This window comes from Esox lucius, chromosome 24, assembly GCF_011004845.1.
Source record: "Esox lucius isolate fEsoLuc1 chromosome 24, fEsoLuc1.pri, whole genome shotgun sequence".
In the NCBI taxonomy this organism is placed as follows: domain Eukaryota; kingdom Metazoa; phylum Chordata; class Actinopteri; order Esociformes; family Esocidae; genus Esox; species Esox lucius.
In genome coordinates, this window is record NC_047592.1 from 28,683,213 (window position 1) to 28,704,028 (window position 20,816).

The 20,816-nt window shown below is 41.0% G+C and overlaps 2 protein-coding genes and 2 long non-coding RNA genes across 5 annotated transcripts in view; 2 read left to right on the forward strand and 2 right to left on the reverse strand.

The window, feature by feature from the left end:
• Positions 1–3,670, reverse strand: part of LOC105009332 (leucine-rich repeat LGI family member 2) — a 73,729-nt gene extending 70,059 nt beyond the window's left edge. Inside the window, exons 1-2 of one of the 2 annotated variants that reach the window (XM_013132653.4) lie at positions 3,193–3,670; positions 579–650 (exon numbers count right to left, since the gene is read on the reverse strand). In XM_013132653.4, coding sequence (XP_012988107.2) covers positions 579–650; positions 3,193–3,470 — 350 coding nt within the window. In that variant the 5' untranslated portion in view covers positions 3,471–3,670. The remainder of the gene's footprint in view (positions 1–578; positions 651–3,192) is intronic. The other variant, XM_013132654.4, reaches the window with a different exon arrangement.
• A 7,095-nt stretch (positions 3,671–10,765) lies between these two features.
• On the forward strand, positions 10,766–11,375 carry LOC117593874. Its single transcript, XR_004575336.1, has 3 exons — positions 10,766–10,957; positions 11,042–11,160; positions 11,256–11,375. It is a non-coding gene; the product is annotated as an uncharacterized LOC117593874 (long non-coding RNA).
• A 106-nt stretch (positions 11,376–11,481) lies between these two features.
• Positions 11,482–11,967, forward strand: LOC109615606. Its single transcript, XR_002196603.2, has 3 exons — positions 11,482–11,615; positions 11,750–11,809; positions 11,928–11,967. It is a non-coding gene; the product is annotated as an uncharacterized LOC109615606 (long non-coding RNA).
• A 6,734-nt stretch (positions 11,968–18,701) lies between these two features.
• Positions 18,702–20,816, reverse strand: part of sepsecs (Sep (O-phosphoserine) tRNA:Sec (selenocysteine) tRNA synthase) — a 29,607-nt gene continuing 27,492 nt past the window's right edge. The window contains exon 11 of the mRNA XM_010904653.4: positions 18,702–20,763. Within this exon, the coding sequence (XP_010902955.2) occupies positions 20,511–20,763 (253 nt within the window). The 3' untranslated portion in view covers positions 18,702–20,510. The remainder of the gene's footprint in view (positions 20,764–20,816) is intronic.

Here is a 20,816-nt window from a genome sequence, read left to right on the forward strand (position 1 = left end):
CAATAGTGAATAATGCTCAAAATATGATGAACATTTCTTTCACATTACAATGTGAATTATCTATGGCCTACATGTTTTTTAAAAATGTTTTATTATATTGATCTACAGTATATGCTGCTGGGTTCTAGCAGTATAGTTGCTGACTGAGACCATTTGACTTAAAGAATATCATGTCACCGTCTGCTTAACTCATGGTAATGTCATATTCGAAGTATGGACTGGTTCGGTGAGCACCAACCACCATTTTTTATCTGGAAGTCAACTGCTTAAGTGCCACATACACCTTGGTTGACCATACAGTACTGTTGAAGTGCAATCCTTCCATCACAACGAAATAACCTTTTGAAATTGAGACAAGCTAAGATTCCTGAGATTCTGAGACTTAAAGCGACCCAAGGAATCTCAGCTTAACTATGATAAAATATAATATCTTGAATTCATATTTTCAATTTTTAAGAAATTTTATGTCTCCATGTTGTTAAAATGTATTTCCAATTGGTTAAAATATTAGCCAATCCCACTGGACATAGTCAAGTGTGGTTTGTATAGTCATCATCGTATGGGTGTCATTGACTCACAAGAGTTGGAGAGATGGCATGTGAGCAAACATGGTCTCCTTGACCTCGGAGAAGGTCCCATTGACAATGCTCCTAAAGAATAAAAGGATAATAGATTTAACACAGGGAAAATTAAACGTAGTCAATACAAAGGCAACAATTTTAGCAATGCTACAATAGCTAGTACAGATTTGCAAAATACTATTCTGGCAATAAGCCTGCTAAATAGTGCATACGATCAGGATCTGTATACTGCCATTTACTGTGGTAGTACCTGTAACAGAGTCACTCTTAGTGTAATGATCAGGCAGCGGAGTGAACACAAACAGTCATATACTATACACTAAAACAGTCAACTGCACACTATTCGGTTCCCAACACTATACGAATCCTGTTAGGCAAAACTTTAGCCAAAATACTACCAAAACAGACTGCAAATGTATCTAAATACTTTGTAGAGGAGCAACGCAATATAGTCAAACAATATTCTCTAACTATGACAAACTTAAATACTCCCCAACTTTTTTCTCCCCAATTTCCTGTTATCTCATTTGTGATTAAGGCCCTGCTTCATCAAAGCAACTCCCTGCAGAATTGGGAACAGTCAATGTTGAGGTGTATCCACCAAAGCACATCCGATGCTGTTCTAGTTCTTGTCAGGTTGCTCACTCAACCAGGGAGTCTGGGCCAGAACCCTTAAATCCCAGAAGAAATGCATTATTCAACATTGATTCCTACCTCAATTGATGTAAAGTTTAAACGAATGTGTGCCCAAAAGAGAAAGAAGAATTTCCTGGATGTTTATTTCTGATCATGACGCTTGGAACCACAAAATATGTTGTGATCATATTTTTGTTTAGTGTATTTTGTTCTCTAATTCACACAAAAATGTAACAAATCTAATAGACATTCATCGGATGGTTCTCTGATAGAGAAATTTTACATTAAAAAAAAGTATGTAGAACACACAGCTATTTATAACAGATCATGGTGATATGGACAATTTCTTTAGGATTTTTTTGTGTGCAATTCATGGTTATGAACTTGTGTTATGCCAACTGCTTCTAGTGGCAGGGTCTACTGAAACACATTCCACCAAGCCTTCTAAACAGACTACTCTGTTGTAGTAAGCCAAAAAATTACCCCGCTAGATATGCACTCTTCTGGCTAAAAAAACACACTATTGGCCATGAATCACTATTGGTCTTGTTCTTCACAACACTCATGACTGCCCTCCCCGACCCTGATTGGTGCTGAGATGAATATTGGAAAACACATGACAAATGATCTTAAGACTTTTTCTCATGACAGCATCCATCCAGATTCTTGTATATCTTTTGGGCTTAAGGACTGTCAGTCAATACCACATGCCCAATGTATGGTGATAAGCACAATTTATACCTTTACAATTATTGATTTGGGTTGTTCTTTATTTTCCATAATTTGCCTATTATACAGCAATTTATACACAGCAATACTAAAGGGCTAAAGGCTCTTTGGCACTACGCCAACTTCTGATGGGCAGAATTGCTATTATGAACTGGTTACCTCTGCAATTGGAACAACTGTGTTATACCCATAGTACACAATCTCATACACTATGGCTATCAGACAGTCAGTGTGAACCAATAAACCAAGTTTATAATTTATCAACCAGGGGTATTGGCTGAATGATGATTGGCTGATATGCCCTTAATTTAACTCAGAAAATAGGCACAAATATTATTGAAGCCTTTTATTTGTCAGTAGTGAATCATTCATTCAAACTTTAAAATGTACACAACAAGTATGCTATTGGGATTTAGTGCTAAAGTTTTATGCATTTAAATGCAATTGAACCCATCTAGAGTTCCATTCTTAAAAAAAAAATAGGAACACATATTTAAAAAAGCATATTTTGTGTGTAGAAATATGTACACTTGATATATATTGGAAAACATGTAAATATAAAGCTTTAACACATATTTAGTACACAGATATATATGTATATAAATGTTGCTAAAATATATTACAAAAGATTATCTTTGGATATGGGACTTGCTCTCAAGTATCAGTCTTTTTGTTGAGGCAACCAGGTTTTTTAACTAAATGTTCTGCTTTTGGGTAAATTACTTAAACTGTTCAGAACTGAAAATTAAGCTAATTTGAACATGTTGAAAATGCATTTTAACTTTCCTTTGAAACCAAAAATTAACCTTATATCACTTCTACATTTAGCTGACGAATTAATAAAAAAAAATTGAAATTATAATCTTAGGATAATTATAATCATCCTAAAACAATTTCATAAAACAATAAAACAAAATGTTTTAAATTGTTACATCTCAGTGTAACCTGTTTTCTGGGGGTATTCGGCCTACCATTTCACCCTTTTTTCGTAATGTAATGGTAGCTGTTGTATGTCTACAAATATTTTAAGGAAACGTAAATAAGCAAAACGCACTGTTACTTTCTATCCCGTTCTCCCCATAATTTCATGTAACCTATTTGGTAAACGAGCTGGTGCAAGTGTCACGAATATCTCGCCTTCAATATGAGATATATACTGTAGGCCTGCCACGTATTGTTCATAATGCGATCACTAGCGGCGTAGACAAGTAACAAAGGTTAAATCAATATTGACTAAGTGACTTACAGTGAATTGATGTCGTTCGGGATGATCCTTGGGACAGAGGAAGATCCGACGCAAATAATGGACTCCTTTGAACAGCTGCATGTTGAAGGACATCTGGAAACTCTTTTCAAATAAATCGGTTTTGCTAGGTACAAGCACAAGACTGAAAATAACACGCAGGTCTTAACAATTGAAAGCATATTTCTTGTCGGAGTTGCATGTGTGAGAGAGAAATAAACGCGGTGCAGATTGCAACGCTTCCACCCTGCACCACGAAATGCTGCACTGAACCCTGACATCAGCAATTCCGCTGCAGCTCCCTTCGCCCGATTTAATTATTTATAATAACCACTGGTATTGTGCTGATACTTTCATTAAGCGTACCAGCATCAAACATCATAGCTTTAGTCCTTTACATTACGTTATACGATTTTTGTCAGCTATTTCAGCTAAATTATAGAATCATTAATTATAAGAAACACTATTCTAGCCTTCGGAGCATTAGCAATTTGCCTTTTCTATGATAAATTGTAAGAGAGAGATACAACATAGAGGTCCCTGACTGGGAGTGGTGTAATGACGCACCACTCAACCATATCAAAACTTTGCATAACTCTAGTCTGTATGGGAGGGTGGCAAGAAAGAAGTTACTGAAAAAGTACCAACTGAAAGCAGATATGGAGATGCCAGACAGCTTGAGAATTTATGCAGGTCAGATCAGCTGAAACCAAAACAGATGTTTCTAACCAAAATTGAAATTGTATTCAGAAAGTATTCAGATCCCTTCACCTTTTCCACCTTTTTACATTTGGTTATGTTATACAATTATTTAATGATAAAGAAATAAATATACATTATTTTGCCATCAATCTATACACAATACCCCTTAATGACAGGGAAAACTTGTTTCTTGTAATTTGTGGCAATTATTTGAAAATTAAAAACTGAAATATCTTTTTCAGCTTCTGTGAGCACACCTGCGTACCATCACAGACCAGGGTTACAACAATGACAATCCCTGGTTGACAGCTAAATTCAGGCTGTGTTTGGAAAAGGAGAAGGCGTTCAGGAGTGGGGACAGAGACAGGGACAGAGTGGCTAAATACAGCTTTGGTAAAGCAGGGAAAGAAGCCAAGCACCTGTATGGAGAGAAACTTAAACAACAGTTCTCATCCAACGACTCAGCTTCTGTTAGGAGAAGCCTCCAACAGATTAACAACTTTTTTGTGTGCAGATCACTCATTAATGTCAACGAAGTCAATGGTGAATACTATCATTATTAACATCATTACTGCACTCCCTCTTTTTCTGCACCCCCTTTTTTTCTTTTTCTAATGCATCATTTCACACTCAATTACACAAACACACACAAAAAACACACAAAATTCATACAGACAAACACAATACTATATAAGTGATGTGTTATCCCTTGCTTTTATATCTGGAAGATATGAGAGCCCACGCTCAAACAAAATCACAAAACCATATATGTTACAAGAAAACCTCTCAAACAGTCCGCTGCACACAGCACTTTTATAATATGTTATACTAAAAAAAGTTGCACCACGCACATGCCGCAGCATCCAAAGTCCTGCAGAGAATGAATCAAAAACCACAAAAAAAATTCACTCAGAAGGTAAAGGCACAATGCAGTTAAAAATGGTTCTGATTACATGTGTTAGGGCACATTTCAATCGGCAGACAAGGTTAGGGCCTTGAAAATCTCACTTTCAGGCCGACAGGTCTATTAATGATGTTAGGGCACATTCATTGAGATGATATTGTTAGGGCACTTTTTTGCATTAGGGTGCATGTGTAAGGGCACATTAATTGAGGTAAAATAGATCTGTTGTTTCCAAACATACAGTGGGGAGAACAAGTACTGCAGTTTTTCCTACTTACAAAGCATGTAGAGGTCTGTCATTTTTATCATAGGTACACTTCAACTGTGAGAGACGGAATCTAAAACAAAAATTCAGGAAATAACATTGTGTGATTTTGTAATAATTAATTTGCATTTTATTGCATGACATAAGTATTTGATCACCTAACAACCAGTAAGAATTCCGTCTCTCACACACCTGTTAGTTTTTCTTTAAGAAGCCCTCCTGTTCTCCACTCATTACCTGTATTAACTGCCCCTGTTTGAACTCATTACCTGTATAAAAGACACCTGTCAACACACTCAATCAAACAGACTCCAACCTCTTCACAATGGCCAAGACCAGAGAGCTGGGTAAGGACTTCAATTATTAGAAAATGGAAAAGTTCAAGATGACGGTCAATCTCCCTCGGTCTGGGGCTCCATGCAAGATCTCACCTCGTGGGGCATCAATGATCATGAGGAAGGTGAGGGATCTGCCCAGAACTACATGGCAGGACCTGGTCAATGACCTGAAGAGAGCTGGGACCACAATCTCAAAGAAAACCATTAGTAACACACTATGCCGTCATGGATTAAAATCCTGCAGTGCATGCAAGGTCCACCTGCTCAAGCCAGCACATGTCCAGGCCCGTCTGAAGTGTGCCAATGACCATCTGGATGATCCAGAGGAGGAATGGGAGAAGGTCATGTGGTCTGAGACAAAAATAGAGCTTTTTGGTCTAAACTCCACTCGCCGTGTTTGAAGGAAGAAGAAGGATGAGTACAACCCCAAGAACACCATCCTAACCGTGAAGTATGGAGGTGGAAACATCATTCTTTGGGGATGCTTTTCTGCAAAGGGGACAAGACGACCGCACCGTATTGAGGGGAGGATGGATGGGGCCATGTATCACGAGATCTTGGCCAACAACCTCCTTCCCTCAGTAAGAGGACCTTCTCCAGAAACCTGAAGGATCTGGAGAAGGTCTGTATGGAGGAGTGGGCCAAAATCCCTGCTGCAGTGTGTGCAAACCTGGTCAAGAACTACAGGAAATGTCTGATCTCTGTAATTGCAAACAAAGGTTTCTGTTCCAAATATTAAGTTCTGCTTTTCTGATGTATCAAATACTTATGTCATGCAATAAAATGCAAATTAATTACTTAAAAATCATACAATGTGATTTTCAGGATATTTGTTTTACATTCCATCACTCACAGTTGAAGAGTACCTATGATAAATATTACAGACTTCTAAAGTAAGTGGGAAAACCTGCAAAATCGGCAGTGTATCAAATACTTGTTCTCCCCACTGTACATAAATATGTACATACATGCATACATGTACACATACATTTTGTCATGGTGCGGTGAGCAGCAGCGCCACCGTGCCATATATTCTCTAGTTCCCATATCACACGAACACATCCCGGACTGTCACATGTCTCCAATCTTTCACACCAGGTCCCAATTTGTATCGTTTGTATGTGTTTAAATGTTTCCCCTCTGCTCCCCACATTGTGGATCATTGTTGCTGTTATGTTTGTACTGTTGAAGTTTGCTAGTTAAGACGCGTTGTCGCGCACCTTTCTTTTCATCAGTATATTAGTATCGTTTTCCGTTCGTGTTCTGTTTGTTTGTTTTCATTAAACCCCACGAACGAGAGAAATGCCTGCGCCTGGTTCCTTCACCAACATGCAACATGCACTTCCCCATAGGTTTATTTGATTGGAAGTTTACATGGAATTGTAACAGTAGTATCCTTTAACGATTGTAGAAGATTTTGTAAATGTTACATTACTGTTTTTGTGATTCATATTATATCAGTGAAATTGATTTAATTCTGTGTCTTAGAATACACTTATCTAGACATGAACAAACCAGCTATATATCAGCTCTGTCATTAGAACATTCTGTGAGAGGATACATCTTGATGATTCATCAGTTTGTATAGTTGGACTTGGATTGACTGACCTGAGAATCACAAGACTTGTATTGTCTTGCCACTCTTGTCAACTAGGGATATATTTCAATCTTTTCTTCCTGACACCATACTGTAAGACTGAGTGATCTGCTCAAGATTGGGTGGTTAAGGCATGACCTTAGAACCTGTATGGAGACCCTGCAGAAGCATCTGTATAGTATTGAAAGTTCAGTGGTGGCATGTGATCAGACACATAGGATGGAGGTTAAGCAGGTATGGATTAGCTGAATTAGGTCAGATAGGCCCTAAGCCAAGCCTAGACACACCCATGGTCAGTGGAGAAGTCAGGGGAAGGTAACTTGGAGTTGGTTCATGTTTCATTACAAAAGTATTCCTAAACTGTATTTCGTTGTCATACACTTTTGTCTTGCACTGAGGTTGTCCACTGATGTCATACGTTGCTGAACACTATGTGTAACAACTGTTGTATCACCTACACGCTTGTAATAAATTCTCTCAAGTAGATTAGGATTGATTATGTTTCTGGGAGGACTCACCCAGAAAAGTTTTGTGTTTTTTGTGTAATATGGATCCCCCTGGTTCTGAAATAAAGTTTAAAGTAACCAGGTTATTGTAAGGTTTTTATTTTTTTTAAATCCCTCTCGAAGATTTGATCACATATTATAGGTCACATTAAAAGTGGAAACAGTTCTGACATGATTTATCTTAGTTTCATTATTTTACATCACAAAATCCTGGCATTTTAACAGGGATGTGTAGACTTTTTATATCCACTGTATGTTAAATTAACTTCCTGTTTATTAGGAAAGAAATCCTGCAATTTCCCTCAGTAAGTGGGTAAAGTGGAGGTTTAATTGAGTATATTTCCTCAAAATACTTTCCTGTCTCTACAAAGACATCTTCAGGTGAGTCATGGAGGGCTCCATCTGTTGTTGCAATTTTTTTGATATATTTTATGGGACCAAAACACTTTTTAAAACACTAAAGAAATTACTCCACTGGCACCAAATTTCCAATCTTCATATACTTTGATATTTGGCATCTAGGGACCATGGTCTTCAAAAGTTATCTCAGGCAGACCATTATGTCAAAAAAACATGGATACTATTGACCAATAAACATGTGAGGGGGCGTGGTTTTGCACATATATAGACACATTGCCTACAAGGATAATGGTATAATAATTCTACTTGGTAAGTATGTTGACCAATGACCATACGAAAAAAATTACTGCAAAGATTTCTTTATCAACCACACGGTGGCGCTGCTGGGGTTCCTCAGATTTGCAAGCTCACCACACTCACTATGTTTAAAATAAAATTTTGAAAAGAGGTATACACTCACCTAAAGGATTATTAGGAACACCATACTAATATTGGGTTTCACCCCCTTTCGCCTTCAGGACTGCCTTAATTCTACGTGGCATTGATTCAACAAGGTGCTGAAAGCATTCTTGAGAAATGTTGGCCCATATTGATAGGATAGCATCTTGCAGTTGATGGAGATTTGTGGGATGCACATCTAGGGCACGAAGCTCCTGTTCCACCACATCCCAAAGATGCTCTATTGGGTTGAGATCTGGTGACTGTGGGGGCAATTTCAGTAGTGAACTCATTGTCATGTTCAAGAAACCAATTTGAAATGATTCAAGCTTTGTGACATGGTGCATTATCCTGCTGGAAGTAACCATCAGAGGATGGGTACATAGTGGTCATAAAGGGATGGACATGGTCAGAAACAATGCTCAGGTAGGCCGTGGCATTTAAACGATGCCCTAAAATGTGCCAAGAAAACATCCCCCACACCATTACACCACCACCACCAGCCTGCACAGTGGTAACAAGGCATGATGGATCCATGTTCTCATTCTGTTTACGCCAAATTCTGACTCGACCATCTGAATGTCTCAACAGAAATGGAGACTCATCAGACCAGGCAACATTCTACCAGTCTTCAACTGTCCAATTTTGGTGAGCTTGTGCAATTTGTAGCCTCTTTTTCCTATTTGTAGTGGAGATGAGTGGTACCCGGTGGGGTCTTCTGCTGTTGTAGCCCATCCGCCTCAAGGTTGTGCGTGTTGTGGCTTCACAAATGCTTTGCTGCATACCTCGGTTGTAACGAGTGGTTATTTCAGTCAAAGTTGCTCTTCTATCAGCTTGAATCAGTCGGCCCATTCTCCTCTGACCTCTAGCATCAACAAGGCATTTTTGCCCACAGGACTGCCGCATACTGGATGTTTTTCCCTTTTCACACCATTCTTTGTAAACCCTAGAAATGGTTGTGCGTGAAAATCCCAGTAACTGAGCAGATTGTGAAATACTCAGACCGGCCCGTCTGGCACCAACAACCATGCCAAGCTCAAAATTGCTTAAATCACCTTTCTTTCCCATTCTGACATTCAGTTTGGAGTTCATGAGATTGTCTTGACCAGGACCACACACCTAAATGCATTGAAGCAACTGCCATGTGATTGGTGAGTGTACTGTTGGTAGTTCTGACCCACCAAGGCATGGTCTATACAAACCTCTGAAGGTGTCCTGTGGTATCTGGCACTAATATAGTAGAAGCAAATCCTTCCAGTCCTGTATGTTGCCAGGTGGATGCACTGTTTATTGGACTTGTTGGTCCAACACATCCCACAGATGTTCTATCAGATTGAGATCTGGGGAGTACGGAGGTCAGGGCAACACCTTGAACATTTAATCATGCTCCTCAATCCATTCAATAATGTGTGCAGTGTAGCATTGGCGCATTATCCTGCTGAAAGAGACCACTGCCATCAGGGAATACCATTGCCATGAAGCAGTGTACCTGGTCTAGTATGATGTTTAGGTTAATGGCATGTGTCAATTCCCAATAGAACGTTGCCCTGAGCATCACACCCCCTCCACCAGCTTGTCTTCTTCCCACAGTACATGCTGGTGGCATCACTTCCCCGGGTAAACGGCACACACATACACAGCCGTCCAGGTGACGACCTTCCACTGCTCTCACGCTTGCATGCCCATTGTAGGCGCTTTCAATGGTGGACATGGGACACGTTCCTCGAAAATCACTTCTGTTGATTTGGATCATTGCCCTTGTGACCAATCCCCTTTCGTTGGTTTGTGGTTTGTCCTTCCTTGGACAACTGTAGGAACTCACCACTGCTGACTAGAAGCTCCCCATGAGCCTTGTCTTTTCAGAGTTTCACTGACCCGGTCGTCTAGACAGAACAATTCGCTCAGGTCTTTACTCCTGCTCATTTCTCTGCATCCAACACGTTGACTAAGGAAACCGACTGTTTGCTTACCATTTAATCTCCTCAGACCTTGACAGTTGCCCTTATTAGTCAAAGTTACTGGTAGCTGAATGCAAGTTCTAAACCATTGGTGGGAAAACAAGTTATAGAAACTGAGCTTGAAAGAAAAAAAAGAGATGAAATAACTACAGTAACCCTTATATTTCTTCGTGTCCACAAGTTTGGTGGCTTACTATTTTTTGTTTCTTCGTTAGTCGTCAAGTTTGGATGTTTTGTGCTTCTTCCTTGTATCTTTTATCAACTGATACGTAACGTTAGCTAAATCGTGTTTCTTTGTATAACGTTATACACATCATGTGGATAACGTTACTCTTGGCAGTAACATTTAGCTAGACTAGCTAAACCTGCACTTGTTAAAATTCCATTACTGAGGGGTCTTGTGTGTCTTTCTGTATCCACATTGTTCTTAGCTAGCCTATGTGTGTCTTATGCTGCTGTTTTTTTAAAACCTCTTTTCTAAAAATTGCTTTCAGATCATTACGTTTTCTGTAGTTTTGTTCCCGGAGGAGGATGACTGTGTGGCAGTAGTTCCACACCTTTGGCTTCCACAGGGAGTTTGCTACTGGCCACCACACATCACCAGCAGGAAGTCCTTCAGCCACAACAAGTTTGTCAGAACTTGTTCGCCACCTGAAGACACCTGGAAGGCTGCCCCTTATAAAGCTCATCAACCATGCAGGTGAATTTGAAAACATAATAATTTGAAACTTGGAATGAAAATGTTTTGCAGGGTAAATGCTTACAAAACCTTAACTTTTCCTAGACACGTGAGAGACCAGACATGTGTATCGTCAGAAGAGCGAAAATCGTCCTAGCGTTGGCCCCTACCACCCCAAGGACGCACATCTACACCACAACACCCTGTAGACTGCAGCCCTGGAGGTATGTGAATTACATGTTGATCTCGTAATTGCTGCAATGTTTATTTAGTTTCAATATATTTACCTGTTCAGCAACATTTATGTTGGTTATTTTAGGATGGAGCAAGCACAGTACTCCAAGGCACCAGAGAAGTACTCCGAGCCACCATGTGGAGGACTGCTACATGGGTATGTGTGGGTTCATTTACTTAACCCAGATGCTTAACTTGTTACTAAAGCATGTTGCTTCTAATTTTATTTGTCAATTTCAATTACATTTTAAGGGCAAGAAGGCAGAGGTTAGGGGAAGTTTTAGATCTGCACATGAAGGTAAGAATGAACATTTTGGCGGATGCAGTTTGAGTTCTGATTGTAAAATAACCAGATATTTAGGACTGTCTTTAGAAAATTTAGAGAAGATCAAGTGGGTGACTGAAGAGAATGTCAAGCTGAGGGCACAGCTGACTCCACAATCAGGTAAAAATTAGACTATAGTTCTTGTCTTCATAAAACTGCAGTTGTCTGAACGTGTGCACTTTCTGAAATTACATGTATATGGCAGTTTTGTTTATATTACTATTAAGCCATTGACATTTCATTGTGCTTTTTAGGTTCTGATAAACTGACTGAAGGGAATGTCAAGCCGAGGGCACCGCTGGCACTACACTCAGGTAATATATTTGCGCTAGCATGTTGTCTTCATGAAACATTTAATTTGTCTTGAATGTCATGCAATTCTCAAAATCATGTCAGACCATTTAAGTACAATATCTGATTACTGAATTACAGGAGCCATAAGGAACAAATCCTTCCAACTGGGATGAGGCTGTCCAGAACCAGGTCCCCAGGTACCAGAAAGTGACAGCTGACCATGCAGGTGGGAGAAGACGTAGCGGTGGTATGAGGGACCTGCCGTGAATATGAATGACATCTTCAGCACAGCCAATATTGCTGCTTATCTACAGTACACATTTTTTTGTTTGTTTTTTTAACTGCAGTGTTAATATACAGTGTATAACAGTGTTATGTATATGATCGCATTATCCTGTTAATATATTTAAAGCTGTGTGTGAATGTTAATTCTGTCTGTAGCTAGACCACCATTCATAAGCTTATTGCACTGATGTATCTATAATATTCAATAACTATCGATTGCTGCTTGGCCACACTTACAGTGGGGAGAACACGTATTTGATACACTGCCGATTTTGCAGGTTTTCCTACTTACAAAGCATGTAGAGGACTGTAATTTTTATCATAGGTACACTTCAACTGTGAGAGACGGAATCTTAAACAGAAATCCAGAAAATCACACTGTATGATTTAATAAATTGGTATTTTATTGCATATGTATGTATTACTCCCATTCTAGCCCTAGTTTATTTGGTATTGTATTATGTTTAGCCTTTTTTAAATAGCATCCTCATTTTAGCAGTGATTTGCCATCTACTAAGGTGTTTCATCCATGTTTTAACAGGACAATTAACTGTTTTTGCCGTTCAATACCACTTAAATAGATATTATTTTTTGATAGAATAAAAATGTAGTCTGTAACAATACAGTCATACATTTGTATTTTTATTTTAATACAGTTTCCCGGTGTTGTCCTACAACATTTTTCTGTTATTTGACAGTTTAAGTGCATTAATTTCAAGTAAAGGAGTAAAGGAGAAAATTACAGGCTTATCTAAAGAAACATCCCAGTGGGATGACTTGTACAATTGAGCCCATGGCCCATGAGCTTGGGTGTTGTTCACCCGATTTGGTGATATTTAGGTGTTGCTAGGATCACAATACATTCGCACCTACACACACCCCCGGCAGAAAATACAGGGTTCTGAATGTACATGCTAGAAGAACATTTCTAAGCGCATGCTAGCGGCCTATACACAAACATTATCATAATGCGCTATCTGAATTATAGATTAATAGCTCATCTATAACTAGTCAATTTGAGATCCGTGGCTATAGCCCTGGACACCTAGGCCTAATGACGCCACTGTATTTAACTATCTTAGCTTGTAAGCTCTGTGGGGGTACTACGCCTGATTTCCAAAAGATTTGTCATATAATATAACTATTATTTTAATTAGTTTACTTTGTCTAAAGCATTGGTCTGCCATTTGTCTTCTGCTACTGTGATCATCTAGTTTTTTCTGTTCTTTGGAATCATATGAATATACAGTTCTGGAAAAAATTAAGAGACCAATGCAAAATTATCAGTTTCTCTGCTTTTAATATTCATAGGTATATGTTTGAGTAAAATGAACTGTTTTGTTTTATTCTATTAACAATGGACAACATTACTCCCAAATTCCAAATACAAATATTGTAATTTAGAGTATTTATTTGTAGAAAATAATAAATGTTCAAAATAACAAAAAAAATATGCATTGTTTCCGGACCTCAAACAAAGCAAAAGAATAAACATATTACTAATGTTTTAACAGGAAGAGTTCAGAAATCAATATTTGGTGGAATAACCCTGATTTTTTATCTCAGCTTTCATGCATCTTGGCATGCTCTCCACCAGTCTGTCACATTGCTGTTGGGTGACATTATGTCACTCCTGGCTGTGTGGCATGGAGCATTGTCCTGCTGGAAAAACCAATTCTCAGAGTTGGGGAAAATTGTCAGATCAGAAGTAAGAAGGTGTTCTTCCAGGATAACCTTTTACTAGGCTTGATTCATGTGTCCTTCACAAAGACAAATCTGCCCGATTCCAACCTGGCAGAAGCATCCAAAGATCATCACCGATCCTCCACCAGATTTCACAGTGGGTGCCAGACACTGTGGCTTGTAGGCCTCTCCAGGTTTCCGTCTAACCATTAGACGACCAGGTGTTGGGCAAAGCTGAAAGTTTTACTCGTCAGAGAAGATGACCTTACTCCATTCCTCTACGGTACGATCTTTATGGTCTTTTGTAAACTTCAGCCTGGCTCTTCTTTGCTTCTCATTGATGAAGGGCTTTTTTCTACCTTTGCACGACTGCATCCCTGCCTCTAGGAGCCTGTTTTAAACCGTCCTCGCCATGCACTTCACCCTAGCTGCTGTTTGCCATTCTTTGAAATGTTCAGGATGGAAGCAACCTGACGCTCACCGTATCCCTCTGTCAGTAAAGCCAGAATTGAACCATTCTTTTCCTCACTCAAAGCTTTTCTTTTCAACTCTTCTGTCATGCTGAATAGTTTTTTTTAATTGAAATGACCTTTGAGGTACTACTTGCACAGTTTTTGCCATCCAGATAGTCCTATTGCAAGAGGATAGTGATGACCACAGCAGTGGTTTTTATACTTTTCCTCGCTACATTAGATTTGGTTCAGGTAATCACCTAAGTAGTAACTCATTAAGTAAAATGAGGTCTGCTTGTGTTGGAATTTAACAGACACTGGAATGGAATGGCTGCCATACATGTAGAGATTCTTACTTAAGAAAAATTTTAACACTTTATTTGAGCGTGTCCTAGGTCTTCCCCGGGGTCCCCTCCCGGTGGGACTGGCCCGGAACACCTTCCCGGGAAGGCGTTCAGGAGGCATCCGGAACAGATGCCCAAGCCACCTCAGCTGACCCCTCTCGATGTGGAGGAGCAGCGGCTCTACTCTGAGCTCCTCCCGGGTGACCGAGCTTCTCACCCTAAGGGATCACCCAGCCACCCTGCGGAGAAAGCACATTTCGGCTGCCTGTATCCGGGATCTTGTCCTTTCGGTCATGACCCAAAGCTCATGACCATAGGTGAGAGTAGGAACGTAGATTGACCGGTATATCGAGAGCTTCGCCTTGCGGCTCAGCTCTTTCTTCACCATGACAGACCGATACATCAACCGCATTACTGCAGAGGGACACAGTCAAATGCCTTCTCCAAATCCACAAAACACATGTGGATTTGTTGGGCAAACTCCCATGAACCCTCCATCACCCTTTAGAGGGTATAGAGCTGGTCCAGTGTTCCACGGCCCGGAAGAAAACCACACTGTTCCTCCTGAATCCGAGGTTCTACTATCGGCCGTATTCTCCTCTCCAGAACCCTGGCATAGACTTTCCCGGGGAGGCTGAGAAGTGTGATCCCCCTATAGTTGGAACACACCCTCCGGTCCCCCTTCTTAAAAAGAGGGACCACCACCCCGGTCTGCCATCCCAGAGGCACTGTCCCCGACCACCAAGCGATGCTGCAGAGGCGTGTCAACCAAGACAGCCCCACAACATCCAGAGACTTGAGTTACTCTTGAGGTAGTTTCTTGACTATCTCAGTGACTTCAGCCTGGGTGATGGACGAGCCCACCTCTGAGCCCTCAGCCTCTGCTTCCTCAATGGAAGACGTGATGGCGGGATTGAGGAGAACCTTGAAGTACTCATTCCACCGCCCGACGACATCCCCAGTTGAGGTCAACAGCTGCCCACCTTCACTGTAAACAGCGTTGGTAGGGCACTGTTTCCCTCTCCTGAGATGCCGGACGGTTTGCCAGAATCTCTTCGAGGCCAGCCGATAGTCCTTCTCCATGGCCTCACCGAACTCCTCCCAGGCCCGAGTTTTTCCCTCCACAACCACCCGGGCTGCAGTCCGCTTGGCCTGCCGGTACCAGTCAGCTGCCTCAGGAGTCCCACAAGCAAACCAAGCCTGATAGGACTCCTTCTTCAGCTTGACGGCATCCCTTACTTCCGGTGTCCACCACCGGGTTGGGGATTGCCACTTCGACAGATACCGGAGACCGGCCACAGCTCAGAGCGACTGCTTCGACAATGGAGGTGGAGAACATGGTCCACTCGGACTCAATATCCTTACAGTACGCTTGGGTCTGCCGAGTCTGTCCAGCTTCCTCCCCCGCCATCGGATCCAACTCACCACCTGGTGGTGATCAGTTGACAGCTCCGCCCATCTCTTTACCTGAGTGTCCAAGACATACGGTCGCAGGTCAGATGAAACGACAACAAAGTCGATCATTGATCTACGGCCTAGGGTGTCCTGGTGCCACGTGCACTGATGGTCACCCTTATGCTTGAACATGGTGTTTGTTATGGACAATAACTGAACACCGCTTGGGTTCAGATCAGGGGGGCCGTTCCTCCCAATCACGCCCCTCCAGGTGTCTCTGTCGTTGCCCACGTGGGCATTGAAGTCCCCCAGTAGAACGATGGAGTCCCCAGTCGGAGCATTTCCAGCACCCCTCCCAGAGACCCCAAGAAGGTCGGGTACTATGTACTGCCGTTCGGGCTGTAGGCACAAACAACAGTGAGAGACCTATCCCCGACCCGTAGGCGCAGGGAAATGACCCTCTCGTTCACCGAGGTAAACTCCAACACATGGCGGCAGAGCTGGGGAGCTATGAGCAAACCCACACCAGCCCGCCACCTCTCACCATGGGCAACTCCAGAGTGGTGAAGAGTCCATCCTCTCTCAAGGAGTGTGGTTCCAGAGCCCAAGCGCCCACGATCTCAGGCTTCTTCCCCGCCAGCGAGGTGAAGTTCCATGTCCCTAGAGCTAGTTTCGTGTTGTCGAGGCCCCTGCTTCGACTGCCGCCCGATCCTCTACGCACTGACCCCTTACGGTCCCTCCTGCAGGTGGTGAGGCCACGGGAAGGCGGATCCACGTCGCTCCTTCAGACTGAGCCCGGCCGGACCCCGTGGGGAAAGGCCCGGCCACCAGGCGCTCGCATACGAGCCCCAACCCCGGGTCTGGCTCCAGGGTGGGGCCCCAGCTGCGCCATACCAGGCGACGTCACGGTCCTCAAAATGTTTTTTATCATTAAAGGGTTTTGAACCAGCAAATGATGATCACATGTTCCCCTTAATTTTTTTGAGCAGTGTATGAATGTATTTATTAAATTCTTATCTAGCCAGAAAAACAATTACTGTGGCACATGTGGTTTTGTTAGAAATAAGTATATCTTGATGACAGATTTTTTTTTTTCCTGAAGAAATTTACTTTAAAGGTTAGATATTTCTCATATTATTCAATGTGACATTAAGCTAATTTCCCAAGAGGTGAATTTTTAACCTTTTTATTTATATTTACTAGGGGTGTCAACAATTGTGGAGGGCATTGTAAGTGGTCATACTCTGACTGGCTTTAAAAATTAAGGAGTAGTTGGAATCTACTGATAAGGTTGCGGTGGTTGAGAGTGTAAGGCTTTAGCAAACTCAAATAAACAGGTAATAGGGGGTGAGATAATGCCCACAACATCCTCCCTCACCATGACATTCCAGACATGTTTGCAAGGATACGGTTCGTTTTTAGCAGTGCATTCAAATTGAATGCATCCAGTTCCATCAGTCAGTTGATCACTGACTTGCTGACCAACAACATGAAATGGGTATACACATTCCAGAATAAAACCCTCAGCACTAATGCTGCAAGAATTAGTTTTTCAACTGTTCTCTACAGAAACAACTGTCAAGCCACTGATACGTTTCCTGATCATCCCATCTACCACTAAACGGTTGACTGAATGACTTGGGGTAGGTACAATAAACTGAAAAATGTAACCTAAACAAAACTATGGAGGTGATGTTTGACTTGAATTTGACTTAAGGCAACATCCTAAGTTAAACTATAGTAGCACAGAGAGACTTAAGATGTACAGACTGCAGTACACAAATCCTGAAAAAGTTAATGCTGGTATTGATAGGTGTCAGAACACAGTGCATCGCAGGTTGTTGCGTATGGGGCTGTGTAGCCGCAGACCAGTAAGGGCACCTATGCTGACCCCTGTCCACTGCCAAAAGCACCTACAATGGGCATGTGAGCATCAGAACTGGACCATGGAGCAATGGAAGAAGGTGGACTGGTCTGATAAATCATGTTTTCTTTTATATCACGTGGATGCCTGGGTGCGTGTGCATCGCTTACCTGAAGAACACATGGCACCAGGATGCACTATGGGAAGAAGGCAAGCTGGTAGAGGCAGTGTGATGCTTTGTACAATGATCTGCTGGGAAATCTTGTGTCCAGCCATTCATGTGGATGTTACTTTGACACATACCACCTACCTAAGCATTGTTGCAGACCATGTGCACCCTTTCATTCAACAGTTTTCCCTGATGGCATTGGCCTCTGGCACAAAGCAAAAATATTTCAGGAATGGTTTGAGGAACACAACGAGTTTAAGGTGCTGACCTGGCCTCCAAATTCCCCATATCTCAATCCAATTGAGCATCTGTGGGAGGTGCTGGACCAACAGGTCCGATCCATGGAGGCCCCACCTCGCAACTTAGAGGACTTCTAGGATCTGCTGCTAACGTCTTGGTGCCAGATACCACAGAATACCTTGAGGTCTAGTGGAGTCCATGCCTCGACAGGTCAGGGCAATTTTGGCAGCAAAAATGGGACCTACACAATATTAGGCAGGTGGTCATGTTATGGCTGATCGGTGTAGACACCTAAGTAAAACCATTTAAAAATTGGCAATGAATGCAGTTTCATACAATACAGTCCTAAAATATTTACTATACACTTTTTGATCTAATGTAAGGTAAGTCCTTTGAAGCTACTTGGCAACAAAGCATATTGAAGCCATATACTGTACTGGCAAGTCACTGCAAAATTTTACAAAAATAATACACAATTAGTTCAACGTGAATTGCTTTATTTATACAAGGAGAAAACATAGCACAATATTTCAGACAGTACGGCATGTTTTACCAAGATATACTGTACTAAGTCACAATTCCAGGTGGTTAAACCTATTTGATAGATTACCATTTTTTCGATTACATTGGTCACTTGGAATATGTCTAGCTTTTGCAAATCATTTCTGTGTTCAGTGAGGCAACAAAAAGTCCTTGCCAAACCTTGTAATAGCAATATTATGAGATAAATACACCACTAACAGATGAACATAATGAAGTGCAATAATAAGTCAGTGGTTTAACAAAACCTGTTGAGTATTTTTGGTCCTTGATTGATTGTTCACACATAAGAGCTGTAAATGTCAGTCTCAGTTCTATCCTTTGCTTTTCCCTTCCGGGTTCGCTGTATGGGTTTGGTGTCAATAGGCATTATCCAACTTGACTAAGGTGCTGCCTATGAAATAAGAGCATGTGATTGTGATGCTAAAAGAAAAGAGAAACTCAAAACCATAGCACAAAGGTTGCGCATAGCCATATTAACAGTTTGGAATATGCTGACAGAATTAACCCACTGGTGTCTTCAGCTTTTGGCAAACACAAGACTGGCCATGGAAAACAACAGCAGTTAATGGTAGAAAAATGAACAGAGTTGTGAAAAACCAACCTAAAATCAGTGCCAGTAAAATCACCAATAACCTCCACAATGCTGGGGTATGAGGGTAATAATCTATTGTTGTGTTACCCTCATCCCCCAGCCGGCAACAGAATTACAAAGGCTACACTGGAATATGCAATCCTCTGATCAGTACCCAAATCAGAAAGGCCAGATAAGAATTTGCTAAAAATAAAAGAGATCAGCCAGTACAGCATACTACCTCATCTGTAAAGCATGGTGGAGGGAGTGTCATGACATGGGCATGCATGGCTGCCTTTGGAACTGGCTCACTCATCTGTATTGATCTAACAAATGATGACAGCAGTAGAATGAGTTCAAGTATATGGAAGCAACAATTGGTAGGGTAATGTAAAGTTTTTATGCAAATATTAGCCTAATAAGGTTATATAGTTTTACAATTGCAGATATGGCTATGATGTGGATTGAATGTTTTATGCCCTGTAATGACCTACCAAACTTTTACTGTTATTTTACCAGGCAAGTTTCCATAGAAAACATGGAGCAGCAAAAAACTAAATATTGACATGTGGATAATGGTAACTCATTGATTAGAAAACCTACTTCAATTCAGAGCAAACATTTCACTGAAAACAGACCCCTGAAGTCCACTATCATCTCCATTGTCTTTTGGGCATTGAGCTCCAAGTTATTCTGACTGCACTAGGATACAAGATGGTCAGTCTCCCACCTGTAGGCGGACTTGTCTCCATCAGAAAATCCAATTATCTGTTAGCATCAGTGACAGTTAGCTGTCACAAAAACTAAATATTAATTGCACCAACAATTTAGATGTCATGTTTTGGTGCCTTACATTTTTTCTTAATGGAATTACAACTGATTTGTTAGTCAATTTCATATCTTCAAAATGAGAGGTTTATATATATCTTCAGAAAGTAAATTTAAAGCATGAAACAACTCTGCTTCATGAAGGGAGTGGGTCTTTATTTTATTTAATGAATTCTTCAAAATAAATGTGTTTTCTTTTTATGGAAAAGAGTAAAGTTCTCAAAATGTTCATAAAAAAAAATAATGCAAGTGGTGAGAAGACAAGTAGTATAGAAGACAGTGCAAGTAGTTAGATGACAAAATCAAACATCAGTGAGCATTTCTTACCCCTCATCTTTTTTACTTCTTTATTCTCCAAAATGATCTTCATTCTCCCCTTGACCTGTGAGAGGTAATGGTGAACTACTTCTAGCACTGCTTTCCTTTCTAAGGCTCTTCAGGCACTTGTCAAGTCTCTTGATACATAGTGTCACATCATCTCTTGTAATTCCCACTGCTGAGGCAGCATTTAGATATGGGCATGGATAGGACTCCGAGTGGGACATGAAGCCGGAGAACGTATGGCCGCTAACTATCTGTTCATTGCCAAGAGCAACCACCCTGAAAATAAACAAAAAAGACATTACCATACCCTTTGCACACAACCACTGTCT